Here is a 21,712-nt window from a genome sequence, read left to right as displayed (position 1 = left end):
GCAATCTACTGTCGCTAGTACCTCCGCCCACTTTGTTGCACAGTCTGTAGCCACTAGCAGATATTTGCGATTACTTGGTTGAGTCGGGGAATATATTGGACCCACAAAGTCCAAACCCCATCTCTCAAAAGGTAGCCACGCCATCGAGACCTGCAGAGGACGGTTGGATTGCTAACTTGACTTCGGCCCACAGCACGGCACACATCACAAACCTTAGAATATGCTATTGCATCCTTAAAAAGGTAGGGCCACCATAGACCACTCTGTAGAATCTTCTGGGCAGTGATGTAACCAGGGTAATGGCCACCAGTGGGACCATTGTGGGCATCCTCCAGAATATGCTCCACCTCATGAGGCGAGACACAACGCTTAAGAACACCATCTGGTCCCGATTTGTAGAGCTCGCCCCAATCAGAGTGAAAGGCCTGGACTTCAACAGCAATCTTCTCTTCTGTAGTAGAGATGCCTTCTCTGGGTACAGCCCAGTAGATAGAAAATGTAGAACCTCACCGTACCATTCCGGTGTTGTATCGATTTTAAAAAGACTGCTATCTGGAAAGTCATCCGCAATCCCGGTAGCTTCTTCACCTGTGTGAATGCGAGAGAGGTGGTCAGCCATTACATGATGCTTACCAGGACGGAGTACCACTTCAAAATCAAACTCTGGGAATAGGAGGAGCCATCGCCATACTCGACTTGCGACCTGTGGCTTATTAAGTAGATAGCGCAAGGCATGGTGATCAGTAATAATTGCGAAGTGGACCCCTAGCAAATAGTGACGAAATTTTTGTAGAGCATACACTATAGCCAAACCTTCCCTCTCTATGGTGCTATAGTTGCGCTCTGCTTTGGTGAGCAGGCGACTTGCATAATGTACAGGGCGATCCAAGTTGAACTCTTTGCTAGGCTGAGTCAGCACAGCACCCACAGCCAGCAGACTGGCATCTCTATGCACGTGAAAAGGTAGGGCCCAATCCGGGGCAACTAGAATAGGTGCTTCAGTGAGGCGTTTTTTGAGGTATGCAAATGCTTCGGCCTCAGGTGTTGACCACTGGAAGGGAACGGCAACACTGGTGAGCCGGGTCAATGGTTGAGCCACCTGTGCATACATACGTATAAACCTGCGATGATAGCCGGTGTGGCCCACAAAGCTCTGAACACCTTTGGGATTTATGGGAGGAGGTAACTTCAAGATGGCCACTATCTTCTGTGGGTCAGGTGCTAAACCTTGAGCAGACACCACATGGCCCAACAGTGTGCCCTCTGTGACCAAAAAATGACACTTGTTCGGATTGAGCTTCAAACGTGCCTCTCTGCACCTGAGGAAGACTGCAGAGAGCTGAGCAAGATGCTCGTTTAGATTTTCTACTGGGGTCGAACATTGAGCACCCGAGAAGGTGGAAAAGTCGTCCATGAATATGCGAAGGTGATCAGTAAGCAGAGGACAAAATATGAGATATACTATGCGATTGAAAGAAGGCGGTGCATTTTTTAGCCCAAAAGACATTCTAGTGTAGATGAAAATACCCCAGGGAGTCACAAAAGCTGTTTTGATTTGGTCGTAAGGATGTATTCCTAACTGATTGTAGCCACTGAACCCGTCCATAAAACTATACACTACATGGCCAGCGCCATCTTCGAGGACTCTCTCAGTGAAAGGTGTCGGAAATCCATCCGGGATTGTGACCTTATTCAAAGCCCGGTAGTCGAGGCAAACTCGAATTTTGTTGGACTGCTTCTTTGGGGCAATAACCATAGGGGACAACCATTCTGAGTGCTCTACTGGTACAATAATACCTGCTTCTTGCATTTTTTCCAACTCGATTTTGATTGCTTCTGCATACTTGGGATTCAGTTTGTAAGCCCGTCCTCTGACCGGCTTAGCCCCTTCAACCAGAGGAATTGTGTGGACTTCTAGCTCTGCTGGGATTCCTTCCAAATCGTGGTAAGACCAGGCAAACACATCCTTGAAAGAGCGCACAAAAGAGATTACCAGGTTGAGTAGAGCGGGGTGATCCCATAACCAAGTGGCTAACAAGATGGGCTGATGGTTGTCAAGGCCGCCTAGGTTGACCTCTCTGACTGGGTCGGGCGGTGCAGTGGGCGAGGCTGCGTCAGGGAGAGAAGACCTTGCCGCCTCTGTGAGCTTCTGGACATTATTAGCTGGGGTCTTATCAATGTTGAAATCAGCATACTCTTCCTGCAACCATCCTGATGGAAGTATGCAAATGGTAAATCCTCATATACCTCACTCAAAGTGCTCCGGCATGGGTGGAGAGTCAGATGGAGTAGAGGCTAAGGAAGGAGCTGGGGTGTTGGTCAACTCTTGCAAGGGAGACTTTTTCCCCCTTCTATGGTGGGTTATAGGCTCACCCAGACCGACGGTTTTCATCAAGGGACCCTCTGAAGGATGGGCACCAGAGACCGGTCCACTTGGTTCTGGCTCACTTGGCTGACTGGGATTACTGGCTTCAGGTTTAGCTTCAGGTGTAGGATCAGGGGGAGAGGGTGAATCTGTTGGCAAAGGTTGAAGAGAGACTACATAGCATGGCATCGAAGAGGTAGCTTCTAACCACCGCAGTAAGTCTTCATCGGACCCATCAGGAGGGACCGGCTGCTCCAAGTCACGGTGGGACTCTACTGACAAAGAGCTATGTTGAACGACCGGATCCATACCTCCTTCGAGACAAATTTGTTGCATTGGAGAGCCAGGAGTATGTATCCACATGGCGTCGTTTCCCCAGTAGTGAAGTGCTTTCGTATGTCGCAACCATGGCCTACCAATCAGCAAGGGATAACCTCCCTTTACCTGGGGAAGATTAACTACCGCAAAATCCAAGTTGAAAGTGAAATCTTGTACCTTCAGAGGCACCTTGTCGACTATGCCCACTGGGTAGATTGTTCTCTGATCGGCCAATGTAACAGTGAAAGGAGCGGGTCGGGTAGGCTTTAGACCTAAGGCCATCATAGTGAATTCGGGCATCAAATTGATTCCAGATCCACCATCAACGATGATGCCGGATAGTTGGTGCCCAAGAATAGATACAGTGAGACAAGGACTTTTATAATCGGTGAGGGGAGCAGATGGATAGGAAATCAAATAAGACTCTGAGGGCTGTACAGGGAGGTGCCCGCCACTAGGCCCAGCCCCCGGGTACAGAGACTGAATGACTGACAGGGTGTCACCTCTAAGTGTTGCGTCGAGCCTTAGCATGTCGTATAGTGACACCTGCTGAAAAGTATTTTTCAAGATGGCTTCTGCTGCGGGCTTGGCGCCTTCGAACTGAGCTCCCTTTGGGACCTTAATCTGTTCTAAGTCAGCCACTGCTTCCAAGAAGGCTCCATCAATGTCAGATAACAGGGAAGTTGGTTTGCTCTGAGCAATTTTGAAGGACTCGTCCTTTGGGTCAAATAGACCAGCTTGAGGAAGTGGGGACTGGCAAGGTGGACCTGTGGGCAGACTGAGACCAAGAGCTGCTCTTTGTGCCCGAGTAAGGACACCAACAGGCTCCACTTGCAGTGGCTTAACCACATGAGTAGCAGGTGATGGTGAGGCACTGTGTTCACAGTAATCAAGTTTATCTTCGGGAAGGTGAATTCTTGCTGGTTCTGAGTCGAGCTTGAAGACGTGGATGCCCTTTGTGTGGGACAATCCTTACTGTAGTGATCCTTCGAATCAGGGCAATGACGACAAGGAGGGGACCCCTCAGGTAAAGGACACTTGCTCTGATAATGCCCATATTCTCCGCATCTGTAGCAGAGTATGGGCCGATTGGAAGGACGAAACGGGGGACGAGGTGGTTGCTGCATGGAGTTGGAGGCTGAAGTGTAGAAGCTCTGAGGGGTTGAGGTGGCATTAGCATTATAAAAACTTTGAGTCGGGAAAGTACTTGACATACCTTGGACAGCAGGGGTATTGAGCAAAGGTGGCATGTAGTTGGGATGGCTGTAGTGGGAAACCATGTTGGATGTTGGTGCTAACCCCTGTTGGAGAGTAGGACCAAGACTTTGCTGTATTTTGTGCAATCCCTTTATATAGTAGCAATCCTTATCTTCATGACCCGATTTTTCGGAGAAGTGGCAATAAGAGCGAAGGGGACAGTCCTGTGGAGGGTGTCCTGGAGAGCGGCATGAACTACACCATACCATAGCCTTAGGCTCCTGCTGAGACATGAGCTCTTCTAACTCTCTTTCAAGTTGATCATAAGCCTCTTGATGTGGAGGCTTCTCTTGTCTGAGAGAGAAGGATCTCTCTTCGTGAAGGGCCCGCTGTAACTTTAGGGCTTCCAGTTCCCTTCTTAAAGAAGTCAAGGGGTCTGATGGACTGTCCACGAGTACAGGGGTAGTATCTAACTGAGGAGAGTCAGTGACCTGCCTTCTTGCTCCCTCTATTCTAGTAGCAGTAGCAACAAAGTCCTCCAGACTGGCTTCCGGACGGAGACTTTCTCTGAGCTTTTGTTGAGAAGTCTTAGGCAGAGCCTTCTCTACCCACTTCTTCACCATGAATTCCCTTGGTTGCTGAGGCAGCTTGGCGACCAGGGACTTTGTTCTGGTCATGAGCTCTGCAAATGTCTCCTTGGGCTGGAGCAACAGGTTGGCCAACTCATGTAGAATCTTCTCTTGATAATCCCCTGGTCGGAAAGCTTCACATAACTGATGTCTTAACATGGTCCAAGTAGTAAAGTGGTTTTCAGCAAACTGACTGTACCATTTATCTGCAAGACCATCCAAGGTGGACGGAAAGAGCACCAGGTATGCGTCTTCTGTGTTGAGGCCACGACCTCTGCAAAGAGAGACAAACCTCCGAGCATGGTCGTCTGCATCTTTTGCGGAGAGACCTTTAAAGGTAGGGAACTTGATGTTCACCTTTGCCAGAACACTTGTGAGCTCCTCCATGGCCTCTTGCTCCTGAGTCTGTTGCTCCCTCGCTTGCTGTAACAAAATGGGGGAGAGCCTTACCGGAGAAGGTGACCTGGAGGATGTAGAACCGATCGAAGGAATGGAGGTAGCCGTATGAGTAGGTATGGGTGATGGGGTTAATATGCTTCTACTGGACACCAAGGGTTGACGCCTTCTGTGGTAGTACTTCAGAGGACTCAGTAGTGCACTTTGACGCTCCAATGACCTCCTTGTATGTGTCATGCAGTAACCGCCAACTCCACCAAGCTTTGGGCAAGAAGACCTTCACTTGGGCAAGACAACCTTCACTTGTTGGCTGAACATTGGTCTAGACTCTACTAGACCAGGGCGAGTGACTAGACCACCTGGCCTGTACCAGGACGAGGAAGGACTAGACAAGGGACGAGAAGGACTAGACTAGGAGGAGAACTGGGTGGACCAGGGCGAGAGAGGACCAGACCAACAAGGCGAGAGACTAGACCAGCTAGATTAAGTTGTCAAGGGTGAAACTGGACCAGACCAACCGGCTGCACAGGCGAAGCGAAGAAACCAGCTACTCAACAGAGTGAGACTTCAGTTGATGTCCCACCGTGATCGCCAAAATGAGAGCACCTGTAGCGCGGATAATGTGTCGTGCTCTCTACAGTGTGGGTGCCCCTCAGTGCAATGTGCGTGACAATCTCACTCAAACAAATGGAAACTCTCTCAAACAGAATGAGACACAGAAACAATGGATAACAACAGAGACACAACAGTGGACCAGAACATGTGGACTCGACTAGCTCAAAGAACCATGTACAGACTCTGGCATGGCAGCACACGCAGCTCCAGCCCAGGATTCACAGGGACAAATGGGGTGTCGAGGCTCAGATGTGCAGGGATGGTGAAGCAGTGCTCTATGTAAGACTAGCTACCTAGACGATGACCCGACCATCTATAAAAGATAATGATAATGACCCAACGGCTACTACTCATAGATACAATCATAAAGAGCCACCAACGGCTCATAAATGTCAGCCAGCTAAGTGTGACCTGGCCACATGTCCACTAGGCCACCATCCTTATCCCTACCACGTGTCACTGCCGAGAGTGTCGTGTCATTGCCCAGAGTGTCCGTCCAGTGTGAACAGACCAGACCAACTGTACTAACTGTAACTGTGTCCTGTGAAAGTGACACTGTAGCCTGCTACACTTATCAGTGCAAGTCCATACGTTTTTCTGTCCGTGTTCTTTCAAATTTTCCCTAATAATTTTTGCTTGTTTTTTGGAGTGGTTCATGTGCCTGAAGGCTTTTTCCTTTGATTTCTCACCGTCTTGCCTTTACCAGTCAACTTATCGCCTCTTAGCTATACCCTGTTCACACCCAACCACTCTCTCTCTCTCTCTCTCTCTCTCTCTCTCTCTCTCTCTCTCTCTCTCTCTCTCTCTCTCTGTGTGTGTGTGTGTGTGTGTGTGTGTGTGTGTGTGTGTGTGTGTGTGTGCGCGCGAGCGCGTGCGTGCGTGTGTGTGTGTGTTCGAGAAAGAAAATACGCTTGGCGAGGAGACCATTGAACCGAAGTCGAAGCAAAAACCCTGCTCCAATGTAGACTCTCCAAGCGAAGAGAGTTTACTCGAGAGGATTGTCGACCATCCCAAGCCAAATGTGAAGTGACAACCTTCCAATCAACAATTAGAGAAGAAGTAAAGGGACATCCAGGAATGTGTCCTTCAAGCTTCCCAAAAAAAACATCCCAATAAGTCAGTTGCCAATGACCAAAGGAAGGGGTGACAATGTGCGCACATAAATGTGTGACCATGAGAGCCCAGGGTTGTTGCTGCTCCACTAAAACTGGCAACAACATAGCTTTCCGAGCCAGAAGATGACTTCTCAAGTCCCAAATATTCAACCCTCCAAGCCGCTTGGGAGAACACAGCTTGTCCATAGATAAAAGCAGAATGCCCCTCTTGGTAGACGAGGTCCGCCAAAAATGTTCTAAAATATTGGACATGAGAGTTTGCAAGCGCAACCGAGGCCAGGACAACAAAGGCAAGTAAAACTGCACATAAGCCACAAGGATGCATTGGACAATCCTAAGACGCACATGAAGTGGCCACGTGGACAATTTCCAATAATTCAACTTGGAATGTAGACGTTGGAGCACCCAATCCGTTTTCTTCATAGCCGATACATTCCAACCCAGCGGATAACCCAAATGGTGAACCAGAACATGGGGAAGAACAATCTCCCCAGGCCACAATATCCTATGCCAGTCACATTCTTTCAAAGGCAATAGCTTGGATTTGCAAAAGTTATTTTTGAGACCTGCTGCCAATCCAAACAAGTGAAGAGTATGCATAATCTATTGTATATCATCATAGTTATTACGAGGCATGAACAAAGAGTCATCTGCATAAGCCTGACCAGCAAACTGTCGACCAGAAGGTAAAGTAAGGCCATGTAGCCTACCAGTGGAGGTCAAGGAATCCAAGTAGATAAACAAGGGATGAGTAGCGATCGCATAAAGCAAAGCACTCAGAGGGCAGCCCTGCCGTACCGACCGTCCCAAAGGCCAAGATTCTGTGAGAGAACCATCCAGCAAGCCTGCAGAAGTACTGTTTGCATACAAGAAAAGCACGACACGGGATAGCCTAGGCCCAAAGCCCAAATGTCGCATGGTATCTGCAATGTAATCCCAATGAACAATATCGAATGCCTTTTCAATGTCAACCTGCATGACTAATACATCCTGTCCATTATATTTTGCATATTCCATACCAACAATGACATTTGCGAGGTTATCAGTAATTTGACGTCTCGGAATGAAGCCGTATTGAGATTGATGCAAGCCTTCATGTAGAAAGCATTTGAGTCGGTTAGCAAGCATTTTTGCCATCAATTTATATACCACATGCATAAGTGTAATAGGTCGCCAATGTGAAAATTCTTCACACAATACATGCTTAGGGATCAGCTTGAGCAAACCTTCTTTCCAAGAGGAGGGTAATTCCTATTGTTCCCAAGCTGTATTCATCATGAATAATAGAGGCAACTTCAAATAATCCCAGAAAGACAAGAAGAATTCCACAGAGAGACCATCCCGACCAGGAGCTCTCCATCGACCTAAATCAAGCAAGCTGGCATACAATTCCGACTCAGTGAAAACAGCTTCCAAGTCTTGAGCCTGCCGCAACGAGAGAATGGAAGTAACATACGATAGAAACACATGACGCGCTTGGCGAGCTTCTCTCGTGGGAGAAGAAGGGGCCTCAAAAATCTTGCCATAATGAGAGCGTAGGGCTAGTGCTAGCTCTCGAAGAGTGGAGGTCCACTCCCCTGACGGTAATTTAACTCTCCATATAGCTTGAGACTGCCTCGAGTGATGCAAATGCTTAAAGAATTGTTTAGAAGCCATCCTTTATCTGCAAAAGCTTGTTGACGAGCTCGAGTCTGCCATTTGGCCAATTTCTTCTCATCATTGTGCCTTAAGATTGCACGAGCAGAGAACAACTTAGTCATTTGAGCATCAGCAAGAGAAGAATGAATAGCCAAGTGCATTAATCGGCTACAAGCATCCTTTGCCTGGTTAACCTATTCCCTTAATTGTGACAAATAATCCCTGCCATAATCCTGTATAACTGATTGAACACGCATAACAAAACGAAACCATGCTATGTCCAAGTCAACATACATCTGGGATAGCAAAGGCGGGATGATATTCACAATCATAGTGCGAAAAGGCTCATGCTTGATATAAGCATTATTGACATGCAGAAGTCTTTTCTTGGGTAGGCGATCATTGACATCAAAAGAGCCAAAACGTAATGGAGACCAAGAGCAGCTCACCGTGTGCAAGTCTCCCTCGAGGGAAACGAAGGCAACGTTCATGGTCACGAACAAGAGGATAACACAAGTGGAAAAAGAGATGAAAGAGTAGAAAACGGCGATGGAAGGATGGTGTAAAGAAAAGGCCAACCTCATCCAAATGGTCTTCAACGAGGACAAGCAATTGAAAAAGGAGAAAGAAGACTTTAAGCGGAAGTCCAAGCACTCCGGGAGGAAGTCTCAGCCCTCAAGCGAGAGCTTCCGGGAACTAGAGCAGGGGAATGGACTTAAAGAAGGAGAAATTTAGCCCTCAATGATAGAGAAACTCAAAGTCATCAAAGAACAAGTGGGGAAGAACATGAGGCGAAGACGTCATCGTGGGTAGATGTAACCACGATAACAAAAAAGAAGGTAGATGAGGCCGAGAACTAAATAGAAGTCGCTAAAAAAGCAAAAGGGAAAGAACCAACAGTCATCCCCACTCCCACAATCATCAACATGACCCTAGAGGAAGAGCAAAGGAGGAAGGCTAGAGCTTTACATGCAGCAATGACCGGTTTAAAAGACCGTGATGATGTGTAGGGGGAAGTCAAAGAACTTCTAATTATGATGGATAGTGAGGCCACTCACACAAAGTCATGGAGAGTGAGGAAGAAGAGAGAAGAAAATGGGGAGACTTCAAAGGAGAGAGCATTGATCCTTTGCTTCCTCTCCAGGGAAGCAAATAAGGATTTCTTGAAGAAGCATCCTACACTAAAGAAGACGGGGATCTTCCTTGGGTACGACCTCACACTCTCGCAGCTTGCTCACATGTAAGAAGTTATGCTTGAGATAAGAACAGCGCGAGAGAGAGGAAAATTGGCCTTCTATAGAGATAGACGAGTGGTTATTATGGAGGGGCGCTCCGCATGACAGTGCGAGACCTATGGGACCACACACAAAGTTGCTTCTTGGAATTGTAATGGATCTCTACGCCTTGATGTGGGTGCTTTTGAGGATAGTTTCACTGGGAAGGACGTCATCTTCTACTCTGAGACACATCAGGCCCTTGGGCAGTCTATGCCACATGTCAGCAGATACAGATGGGAGATAGCTTGCGAACAGGAGACTCGATCAAAGCACAAAGGACGGGGCTCAGGGGGAGTGGCAGTTTTATTCAGGGAGGAGTTGCAGGCATTGATACATATAGCCCACAGGGATGAGCAGGCTAGGTACATGTGGGTGAGATTGAGGGAAGAGAAAGGCAGATACCTCTACGTTTCTATTTTCTACTTTCCTTTGAGTACGTCAGTATATGCACCACCTAGAGGACAGTCATCCTTTTCTATCTTGGATGATGACATATGGGAGTTCTCTAGGGATGGTGACATTATCATCCTAGGGGACTTCAATGCTAGGACTGCCCATCATTAGAGAATATTTTATGATACTTCAGAGGAGATGGTGAGGGATTTGGATGTTGCAGAGATGGCCCTATCTAGATTATCACAGGATGTGGAGCATACTGAGTATGGACGGCACTTGATAGACATGGGAACTCCGCGTGGATTGGCCATTTTGATGGCCTACAGAGATTTCCCATTGCTGGAGGTTTTACATGCTTTCCACACAGACATGGAACCAACACAGTGGATTATGTCATGGCGCAGCCGAGCTTTATCTCTAGTATCCAGGACCTCACAGCTGGACTCAGACCTGTTGGTCTAGCAGTAGATCATGCCCTTGTGTCGATGACCATCTCTTTCCAATTTAGTGTAGCACACATACCACGGATCGCAGCCCCTACTTGCTACACCTTTACACGGGAGACGGACTCTGTCTACATAGATGGGATCTACAGATGCCTCTTCACCGAGGAGCCAAGGCGACCTTTGGAGGAGCTTACTACTATACTGACACAGACATTGCATGATGCAACAGCAGAGGCATACCCACACACCCAGCCTGAGCAAAGATGACGTTCTAGGAGCATGCCTCAGAAGAGCCGGTATGATGAGGAGTGTTGCAAGACGAGAGCCAAGCTTCAGAGGGAGGTGCTTTTGAAAAAGGACATCACTCACAGATAGTCACAGATTTCCTTCCGACGCCCTCAGGTGAGGCATAGTGACTCTTTCATGAGCACTCCCCCCCTCCTGCCATTATTGTACAGAGGACTGGAGCAAGTATTCATCGTCTCTATACACAGTTCCTGGACAGCTGCCTCTTTCCGACTCCCCCGAGCCATGCCCACACACGTGCTTTTTTCACTGCTAAGATGGTGAAGAAGGCCATTGATAGGATGAGGACTGGGAGAGCATATGATCATGATGGCTTAGTGGCTGAGCATCAGAGCTTCTAGCAGTGATGTTCAATGGTGCCATGCTTGAGGGCTTGCTTGATACTTGGAGTTTAACTACTATTGTACTTATCTTTAGTCTGGAGACTCTATGGAGCTTGGGAATTATCGCACTATCATGATTGGACACACATTGGCACGGCTGTATGCATCCATTCTTGAGCAGCAGCTAAGTAGATGGGCAAAGAGGGAGGGTATACGCGCAGCCGAGCAGGCAGGGTTCAGGAGAGGTTTTTCTAGTCTTGACCACATTCTGACACTCAGAGCCATTATTGAGGAGGGCAGATCACATGGGAGATGGATCTATTGTAGCTTTATGGACTTCCACAAAGCATTTTACATAGTTCCCAAAGCTAGATTGATGCGCAGACTACAGGAGATGGGAGTACCCACAGAGCTGATTTGGGGTATCATGGCATTATACAGGTCAATAGTGGGGCATGTACACACTCGAGAGGGGTTATCTACATTAGTTCACTCCACTATCGGGGTGAAGCAGGGCTGCCCGCTCTCTCCTACTCTATTTGGTATGTATGTGGATGAGGTTTCTGACTATATTGAGAGAGAGGGTGATAGAGGTACACAGCTGGTAGGGACATGGATTCACTATTGTTATATGCTGATGATATTGTGTTGATCTCCAACTCTCTGGAGGGGATGCAACGTCACTTGGATGCTTTGCATAGGTTTGCCCACGACAGTGGTTTTTCTGTCAACCTTGGTAAACCAAGGTTATGGTGTTTAACACCTGCCCATAGTGGACTAGGAGATCAGCACCCCCATTCACATACGGCCATGAGATAGTGGAGTATACAAATGCTTACACCTATCTTGGAGTGGTCTTTAGTGGACCAACATTTTCATTGAGGAGAGCAGCATAGACTAGACTGACCAAAGCATATGCGGTATTGGGTGGATTGGAGAGGATGTGTTCACAGATTCAGTCTCAGGAGCCTAGGACAAAGCTCTGGCTTTTTGACACTCTGGTGGCTTTCGTATGGCTCTATGGAGTTCATATATGGGGGCCTTCATTGGACCATTGCGGGAGGTCGGGTCACATTGATGGATGGGGAGACATGGAGAAGCCTCTGGTCTCTATGATCTCGCGTCTTACTAGAGCCAAGGCTTCAATACCACATGACATTATTCGAGTAGAGCTAGCTGCCCGCCCCACTACTAGTTGAGGCGCTTACCAAATCAATCTCCTTTATACACCGCTTGTGGGACCTCCCCAGAGACAGATATGCCCGCCTAGCACTTGAGTCCTCTCGACAAGTAGCTTTGCAGGGAGATACATCATGCTGGTATGGAGAGATAACATCATGGTTTCAGGTACATGGGTTCATCATGGACAGATTGCCCCCCTTCTCATTGGATGCACCCTCTCTGACTCTTACACAGTTCGAGATCACAAGGCTCATCTGCCGAGACATGACTCAATTGATACCAGGAGGACTTGGATACAGCCAACACAGGAGCTAGGCACAAACATGGCTTTCTATAGAGAGAGCATCTTCTCCAGCTTATTGAGGATGGTTTGTGACGAGGCCGAGATACATGGACACCCACTTCTCAAGGGATACGATGTGCTATTGGCCAGATATGCACTTCTACACACCAGATTCGGATCGAGATTGGTAGATACAGCAGAGTGGAGTACCAATAGAGGCCAGGACATGTCCCCTATGTCACATGGATCCTGAGACAGAGTTGCACTACACATGCCACTGCCCAATTTACTATGAGATACGCTGCTTTCACTGCTTGTCCAGAGAGGTTTTTGGGCCGCGATCTAGAATCATGGGGTATGAGGACCAAAAATATATGGAACTGTTTTTGCTAGAGTTGTGCAAACACAGAGAGAACCTGATGAGAGGAGAGGCTAGCTAGTGGCAGAGACGATCACAGGCTCCTTTTGAGCGGACACTGGGCAGCCGGAGAAGCAGCTACCACAGCAGAGCTCACATTCTTCTTACACCAGAGGCAGGTTGATCGAGCGAGCGACTGAGCTAGGGAGATCCAGAAGTCTACGACTGCGAAGGACTACAGAGAATCGACGGAGGCTCCATCAGAGGATTCAGATCACTTTGGCCTGACATGCACGACGCTCGATCAAACTACTGACCATGGAGGAGATTGATAAGATGTGCCAGTGACCGATGATGGATCCCCTGTGATTTAGCTCTTTTGAGGATTGTATAACCTGCTCATCTTGTACCAACCTTTGTATTAGATCTTACCCATTATATCCCCACACCCACACCCACATTGTGTTGTATTAGCCCTCAATCACTACTTTCACCCCCTACTCATATCCTACACAGTTCGAGCTAGCTGCTTAGTTCACATCTAGCAGTTTAGGATTCTATAGTACCCCTGTTTTAGTACCTTTTTATTTTTGATACTCAGACATTGTATTAGATTCACCACGTTTGTAACTTTTTGGTCTCATAGGTCATGAAGACGTTAATATAACATTTCATTCATTTTCATCTCTCTCTCTCTCTCTCTCTCTCTCTCTCTCTCTCTCTCTCTCTCTCTCTCTCTCTCTCTCTCACTCTCATGGGAAGCATCGGAGAAGTGCCAATGGCTTCCCCCACATGTAAGAACACGAATCTCTCGCCAGCCGCCCACAAAGCCTCCTTCATGCGGACAGGAAAGAGGATGTCGGCAATATAGAAGGAAATGAGAGAATGGAGAAATGAAGTGGAAGAGTGGAGGAAGGAGAGGAGCACCATTCTTCAAAGATGGACCAAAGAAAGAGATGGCATTTGTAGGAGGATCGCTTCACTCGAGGAGAAAGTGGTCATCCAAGATTCCATCATCAGAAATCTACAAGATGAGCTTCTTGAAGCCAAAAGTCGGCGACTTGAAGAAGGGGAATTTCAGCCTTCCATGATGGAGGAGTTGAACACAATCAAAGAACAAGTACAGGCATCAAGGAGGGGGAGGAAAAGAAGTTATCTTGGGTCGAGGTCATCACCAAGACACAAAAGAAAGTGGAGGTGGCTAAGAAGTGGATCAGAGGTCACCAAAAAAGGGAAAGGTAAAGAGGCTTCTTCTACACCTACCATCATTAATATGACCCTCAAAGAAGAGCAAAGAAGACGGCTACATGCCTTGCATGTGAGGGTCACCGGCCTCAAGGATGTCAACAATGTTGAAAAAGAGGTCATAAGCCTTATGTCCATGATGGGGATGCAAAAGCCTCTACACACAAAGGCATGGAGGGTGGGCACTCATACTACGTTTCCCCTCCTTGGAGGAGGAGGAGTTCTTGAAGAAGAGGCCAACCCTCAAGAAGACAAGTATTTTTCTCGGTGATGATCTCACCCTTTCGCAGCTGACTCACATGAGAGGTGATTCTAGAGATTACAGCAGCAAGGGAGAAGGGCAAGATTGCCTTCTACAGAGATGGTCGGGTTGTGATTGTCGAGAACTGCTCTACATGACGGTGTGAGACCAATGGGACCATACCAAAGATGGCAGCTTCGAATTGTAATGGATCTTATAGGCTGGATATGGGCGCCTTTGAGGATAGCTTTTGGGACAGGGACATTATATTCTTCTTAGGGACTCATCAGGCCCCTAGACAGATGATGCCACATGTGACGGGATATAGATGGGAGACAGCTTCCCGAACTGGCACAAGATTTGAGTATGGGAGCAGAGGATCGGGGAGAGTAGCAATATTATTTAGAGAGGAGCTACAGCCACTTCTACACATTGTACAAAGAGATGATCATGCTATATACATGTGGGTGAGGCTGAGGGTCGACACAAACCAATTTTTATACATTTCCATATGCTGATTTCCCCCAGTACATCAGTCTATGTGGGCCTAGAAGCGAGTCACCTTTCTCTATCCTAGACAATGACATATGGGAGTTTTCCAAGGATGGTGACATCACCTCCTAGGGGACTTCAATGCCAGGACGAGCAATGCTTAGACAGTCTTCTATGACACTTTAGAGGAGATTCTTAGAGAGCTGGATGTAGGAGATTTGGAGATTGATAGACATTCACAGGACAAAGAGCAGACAGAGTATGTGAGATATCTCATGGAGATTGCGACTACACATGGCCTCGCGATACTTAATGGCCTACAACGTTTTCCTAGAGCTGCCGGTTTCACATGCTTTCCACACAGGCATGGGGCCAACACAGTGGACTATGTCATGGCACAGCCAAGCTTCATCCCTTGACAGTAGGACCCAGACCAGTGGGTGTAGCAATGGATCATGCTCTCTTGAAACTTTCCGTCTCCTTTCTGTACGGTACAAGCCATGTGTTAGGAGGGAGGACACATACCCGCTATACATTTATACAAGAGACCGACTTTGTTTATACAAAGGGATCTATGGTCGTCTATGTACTGCAGCCAAAGGCTAGGACTCTCAGTGAAGGAGATGACCACTTTACTAACTGAGACATTGTATGATGCAACAATAGAGGCATACCCACACACTTGCCTGATCAGAGATGTCGTTTTGGGACTTTGCCTCAGAACAATTGGTATGACGAGGAGTGAGAGAGACGAGAACACGACTTCAAAGGGATCTTCTCCTAGGGACATCAATCATCGACAGTCTCGGATAGCCTTCAGGCGCCTTGTGCGACGGAAGAAGCGAGCATTCCTAGCTCAGCTGGAAGCAAGACTTATACCAATTGCTCTTTTTTTTTTCGAGAAAAAAATCCTTCTATTAGTTAACGAAACTGCCCATAGGGCTACAACCACCTCTACTAGAGAGGGCTACAACAATCCTAAGGGGGAGACTCTCCCCAATGAAAAAAAAAATAGCATATGTATAATGAGGCTAAATCAAGAGATGAGGAGAGGAAAGAGCCACACAGGTGGACGGTAGTGCCATCTGAGCACACCCTGGACCATGGTGAAGAAAGGCCCAAGGCGCCATAGTCGAAGGAAAGCCTCTCTACGCTCCCGTATGCGGTTGGAGCTGCTCTGGAGTCTCTCAAAGTGTCCTCTGAGAGTATGGATCAGCTCTAGCCAAAGATCCCAAACTGTCTCTACTGTTGGTACAAGGCGAGCCTCAGAGATGCAGAAGGAGCGGGCCGCCAGATGAACCAGAGTGTCAGGCCGGAGATGAGCTCCCAACACTCCTCTCTCTCATTGCACAACTCCTGCGGAGTAAACTCTGCAGGCTGGAGTGTAGGTCGACCCCCCTGCATCACTATCATCCTGCTGGTGGAGGATAGCTCAAACTGAAGTGCCGGGCCATCATGTATCGCATAAAGAGTTTTATGTTTAGCCAATGGACCCTCGAATCAGACCATCAGGCCCTATGTATTGACCTTGCATGTGGAGAAGCAACTAAGCATGATAATCTCAGCCAAAGGGAAGAGAAGTTATCACTATGGATTTCAAACGGATAACAATGTACATTGAAATGATTGAGCAAAAGTTATGGATGACAAAGCTTCAATATGACGCACCATTGAAAACAAAATGGGAAGCTTTCAAAAAAGTTATTTGTTCTTGTACCAAAGAATGTTTTGCCATAAAGCATCTCCATGGTATCAATAAAGATAGATCACGCAAAAGGTGGTTTGATAAAGAATGTCAAGATGCTCGAAAGTCCTTGATAAAGCTTGATGCAACATGGACAAAGACAACTATCAAAGTCATTTGCATACATATAAGGCATTGATCCAAAAGAAGAGAAGAAGATGGGAAGTAAAGCAACAACTTTTTCAAGTCCAAGAAAAGATACGTGCATGTGCAAGATTTTGGGAAAACTTGAGGGGCAAGCGGGTTGAGAATTTTGGGACCTTGAGTTTTATGGATATGTACACACATTGTAGGCAATTATATGAGCAACCAAATGCTGAAAAAGCATCATTTTATGGTTCACTCCCATGTATGTCCTCTTTTTTTACTATTAAGGATGCATGCGGTGGGCTTGAAAAGTTGACCACTCGCAAAGCGGAAAACCTTCAAAGTATCAAGACGGAGATGATCAAATGGACGGGAGATTTTACCTATGAGTGGATGTGTGATATATTCAATCTTGCACTCAACATGGTATGCGTTATGATTGGAGTACTAATTGGGTCAAGTCTTTGCATAAAGGAGGGGATGTAAAGAATGTAAACAACAACTGGACTATATTGATCTTATGGCAAAGTTGTTTGGGTGCATAATGGAAATGAAATTGAGTGATTGTGCTGAAGAGAATGAAAAACGTACAAAAGGACAAGCGGGTTTTTGTCGATGCCATAGCACCATTGATCATCTTGTCATTCTTCGTGTTATTATGAAGGAAAGTCGGTTGAAAGGCAAGCGATTGTATTGTTGTTTTGTGGACTTTAAGAAAGCGTTTGATATGATTCCACGTAATAATTTGTGGATAAGGATGGAAGAACTCCAAGTGCCAAGTGAGTTTATGCTTGCGGTTTCTCGAATCTATGAGAAGGTGATTTGTCAATTGCGCATAGAAAGAGAAATTTTAGAATTTTTTGTAAGCACTATTGGGGTTAAACAAGGATGTCCGTTGTCACCAACTCTTTTTGGTCTATGCATCGATCAATTGTAACAAATGATACTTGACTTTATGCAAGAAGAAGGCATTGAAGAGGTCACTATTTGCAATGCAATAATCATGCTTTTGTTGTATGCGGATGACGTAGTGCTTCTAGCACACACTTTAGAAGATGCACAAAAGCTTATGGTTGTCCTTGAGAACTATTGCTTGCATAGTGGGCTGATTGTGTATGAATCAAGAACAAAGGTTATGCTTGTGAAAATCAACCATAGGGAGAAGCCATGCATTGTGTACAACAATGAGACACTTGAAGTTGTTGAGAGCTTTAAGTACCTTTGCCTTGAGGTTCCGTCCAATCACAAGTGGCATGAATGTGCTATGCATCGTTTGGAAGGGGGAAAGAGAGCATATTATGCATTTGAGAACATGTGTAATGTAGGAAACGTCAAGTGTTGGGTTCTCAAGAAGTACCTTTTTGATGCATTGGTGACACCGGTTCTTCTTTATGGAGTTGAAGTGTGGGACGGGAGCATCTCAAAGTCTACTTGGAAAGAGTTTGAGAATGTCCAAAAGCGTTTTCTTGCAAACTTTCTCCAAGTTAAGACACAAACACCATATATGCTCCTACTTCTTCAGTCGAGATCTCTTCCAATTGAGGTTATGGGCATGGAAAGGGGTTGTTGTGAGTACATGATAAAGATGCGTCAAAACCCCTCACATCAACTTCCTGCAATTGCATGGGAAGCAAGCAAAAAAGTTCAAAAGACGCATAAAAGCAAGATCTTGAGCACGGGATGGATGCAAGACATAAAGAAGTGGTTTGGAAGATGGGATGCATTACACTTGCTACATGATGCTTCAATTGACTCCCAAGTAAATGAAGCTTTTGTACAATGCCAATGTATTACGGCTTGGGAGAAATCCGGTGGGTCACGTTTCATACATTACACCACCCATATTGCCTCCAACTACAAAACCATGTTCTTTGTTGAAAGAGGAAGCCGTACTCACACTTACATGCTTGAGCCACCGGAGATACGCACCATCGCAGCTATTTGGCTTAGCTCCCATTCCCTTCGATGCGAGACAGGGCGTTGGGACAATGGAGAAGAGTCAAATCGCTTGTGCACATTATGCTCACTGCTAGTTCGAGAGACTGAGTACCACACACTACTAGAGTGCTCAGCTTTTGATCACATCCGAACTTGATTCTCTCACATTTTCAGCCATGACTTAGATCTACACACTTTCCTCTCCCAGCCATAGTGTGGACTCTCCATTGCGACTCTCATCACCACAATTTTGGAGCATCGAGAGTCACTCATCAGCCATACACATACGACATCACATGTAACCCATAGGTCATATTTCACCTCCGAGCCCGGTCAGACTACTGACCATGGAGGAGATTGATGAGATCCGCCAGTGACCGATGCTGGATCTCCTGTGATCTAGCTATCCCCGCTAGCTGTTTAGCTGCTTAGTTCACACCTAGCAGTTCAGGATTCCATAGTATTTTATTTTGTCATTTTGTCATTTCTGTCATTTTGTCATCTTGTTAATCTGACTTTGTATCAGATCCACCACATTATAACTTTCTGGTCTCATAGGTCACTCTGACCTTATGAAGACGTTAATATAACATTTCATTTCATTTCATTTCTCTCTCTCTCTCTCTCTCTCTCTCTCTCTCTCTCTCTCTCTCTCTCTCTCTCTCTCTCTCTGGCTTAGGCCCATGGCCATCACCTATAAAAACACTCACAAGACACGTGAACCGTCTGTGTAGCCTGCAACCATGGAAGAGCTTTGTTGCTCCTTGCAAAAGACTCTTCCATCTATCAACAAAGAGATCTACCAAAATAGTAAGCCACAAATGCGCATGATATGTCCTCTCACCCCTGACTGAGAGTTGAAAAGAAAGGCATTGCTGATGGACCCATTGTATGGAAGGCCCAACCATCAATAGAAGGCAAAAAGTACATTCTTTGCTTGAGAAATTGCCCCACAGCCAAACAGCCATTGTCTTGGTGATAGATAGTATCCTGTAAGTGCGTTCCATACTAAGGATAAAAAACTCCATACTTGGCGAGCCACCGAGCAATATATAAATTTGTGCCTCCTAGTTTCTAGGTGAGATCTGCAAAAGCAATTGTAGCCATTGGAAAGATTTCTTCTCTTCAAGCTAGTCACCAAACTTCAAAGGTATGCCCCCCATCAGAACTCGCCAAAGAAGCACTTTTCCTTGGAAAGAAATTCTAGAATGCAAAGCACTAAAAAGTTCTTCTTCCACATTCCCTTTTTGGCATTCTCCTAATTTTGTTGGGTTCATCGGCAAGCCATTGTTTTTCTTGCACTAAAAAATGATATACATCATTAGCAGATGCCCGTGAAAATCGTTTCTTTCTATGTAAACCCCAATCATCCCAAGCATAAATAGATGCAAGAGGATGGAGTTGCCCCAAAGCTTGAACTTTTTCTGACAACTGTGCCCAAAGAAGCTGATAACCTTTGGGTTGATGAAATCTATGATGCGCATGACAAAATCTTGCCATGCAATTGTATGCAAGAGGACTTCTTGAGCCAAGAAATGACACCAGATGTTGCCAAGATTTCAACTGAAAGCGAATTCACTTCTCGACGAGAATCTGAAGGTCTTCATGTGGTGAATCTAAGTACTTCTTTCCATGACCAAATGTTGCATAAGTGGTGAAGCTGAAACACGCACGGATTGTAAAGCATTCAAAACATCCTACCAAGAAGCTGCAATAAGTGTCTTACCATGTACAATACCGGGGGATCACCTTGCCACAAAGAATGCGTGAGCATAAATGGTTTAGTTTCTCCAGCATTGATGGTCACACAAGATTGAGAACAGTCACTTATCATATGAATCAATTGTGGCATGCATCTACCAAATCCGATGCATGGCATCAATTGTGCCACAAAAGACCAACTGATATGATCAAGAGCCTTTTCAAGATCTAAGTGTGTTATGAATATCTCTTGCTTGATTGCATGTGCATAATTTATCCCTATTTGAGCATAAGGATGTTATTGCAAGGTATTGCTCCCCTTTTTGAATCCATACTGAGCAGGATATATCATATAGGGTAACACCTTATGTTATCAGGTAGCCAAAACTTTTGCAAATAACCCATCAAAAAGATCGGTCTCCAATGTTTCATATTAAAGAGAGAAAGGTATCTTTGGCAAACTGTCAATCACACCTAACTTCCCCGAATGAGCCATATACCAAAATGCCAAATTTGTTGGTAAAGATTTGTCAAGGTTTTTGGAATTCCTCAGCATATTTACCAAACAACTCATTGGTAATGCTGTCCCAGCCTAGACCTCTCTCTCTCTCTCTCTCTCTCTCTCTCTCTCTCTCTCTCTCTCTCTCTCTCATGTTTGCACGCACCTACACTCATACTGCATGTTTTGTCAACAGGTTCATGTGTTTTTCTCATCAAGACTATTGCAAAAGCTAGCCGAAGAGAATGTCATGATTGAAAGTGAATCAAAATCCATGGAGCATTTGACAAAACAATTGTCTACCATGAATAGAGTTTCTTCATCAATGTTAAAATGAAGCACCACAAAATATCAAAAATGTTTGCAAAAAGTAGTATTAGTTTCTAGGTGAAGCTTAGAGAAAAGCTTACTTGCAAACAACGTGGAGAGGTATTTTACTCTTGTTTAAATATTGTACTATCTTGCTGAAGAGATGAAGTAATTTCTTTACAATGACCTCTTTTTCATTAATTGTAATAAGCACTAAAGAAAGAGGAGAGGATGCAAATCAGGTCTTAAGTGTGTGTTTGCTATGAAACACTTGATAAACTTTACAATAAACACATTGCCAAGGTCTGGCAAGGATGTGATTATGCATTGAAGGACTTTCAAATGAGAAATTCACAGTATAAACCGGGATGTTTGCATTGCTGGGTGGATTGTATCAAAAATCAAAAGCTGCACATTTGGGTCCTACTAATTATGCCCAAATTCTATAACTTAATCTTGTTTTAGCCATTATTCACTCTCAAGCCTTGTCTGCATCACTTGCCATTTTAGAAAAATATGTACCAATGAGGACTCTTACATCTACATCAAGGTCATGCATATTCAAGCCTAGATACAAGCAAGATTTTGCTAGGAAATTAAGCCTTCAACAAC

General features: G+C 45.8%; 1 protein-coding gene across 10 annotated transcripts in view; it reads left to right on the top strand.

Annotated features, from left to right (window-relative positions):
- PTEN1 (Calcium/lipid-binding (CaLB) phosphatase) overlaps positions 1-21,505 on the top strand; it is a 281,037-nt gene extending 259,532 nt beyond the window's left edge. For 8 of the 10 annotated variants that reach the window (XM_086486434.1, XM_086486435.1, XM_086486433.1 and 5 more), the window contains one exon: positions 20,988-21,505. In XM_086486434.1, the coding sequence (XP_086342560.1) occupies positions 20,988-21,128 (141 nt within the window). In that variant the 3' untranslated portion in view covers positions 21,129-21,505. Of the gene's footprint in view, positions 1-20,669; positions 20,869-20,987 lie in introns of all 10 variants that reach the window. The other 2 variants (XR_015184796.1, XM_086486438.1) reach the window with 2 other exon arrangements.
- Positions 21,506-21,712: the final 207 nt, after the last annotated feature.

This window comes from Adiantum capillus-veneris, chromosome 17 (genome assembly GCF_014529385.1).
Source record: "Adiantum capillus-veneris isolate H3 chromosome 17, ASM1452938v2, whole genome shotgun sequence".
Classification (NCBI taxonomy): Eukaryota; Viridiplantae; Streptophyta; class Polypodiopsida; order Polypodiales; family Pteridaceae; genus Adiantum; species Adiantum capillus-veneris.
Note: the sequence above shows the minus strand (reverse complement) of the source record. Positions and strands in the feature narration are given on the sequence as shown.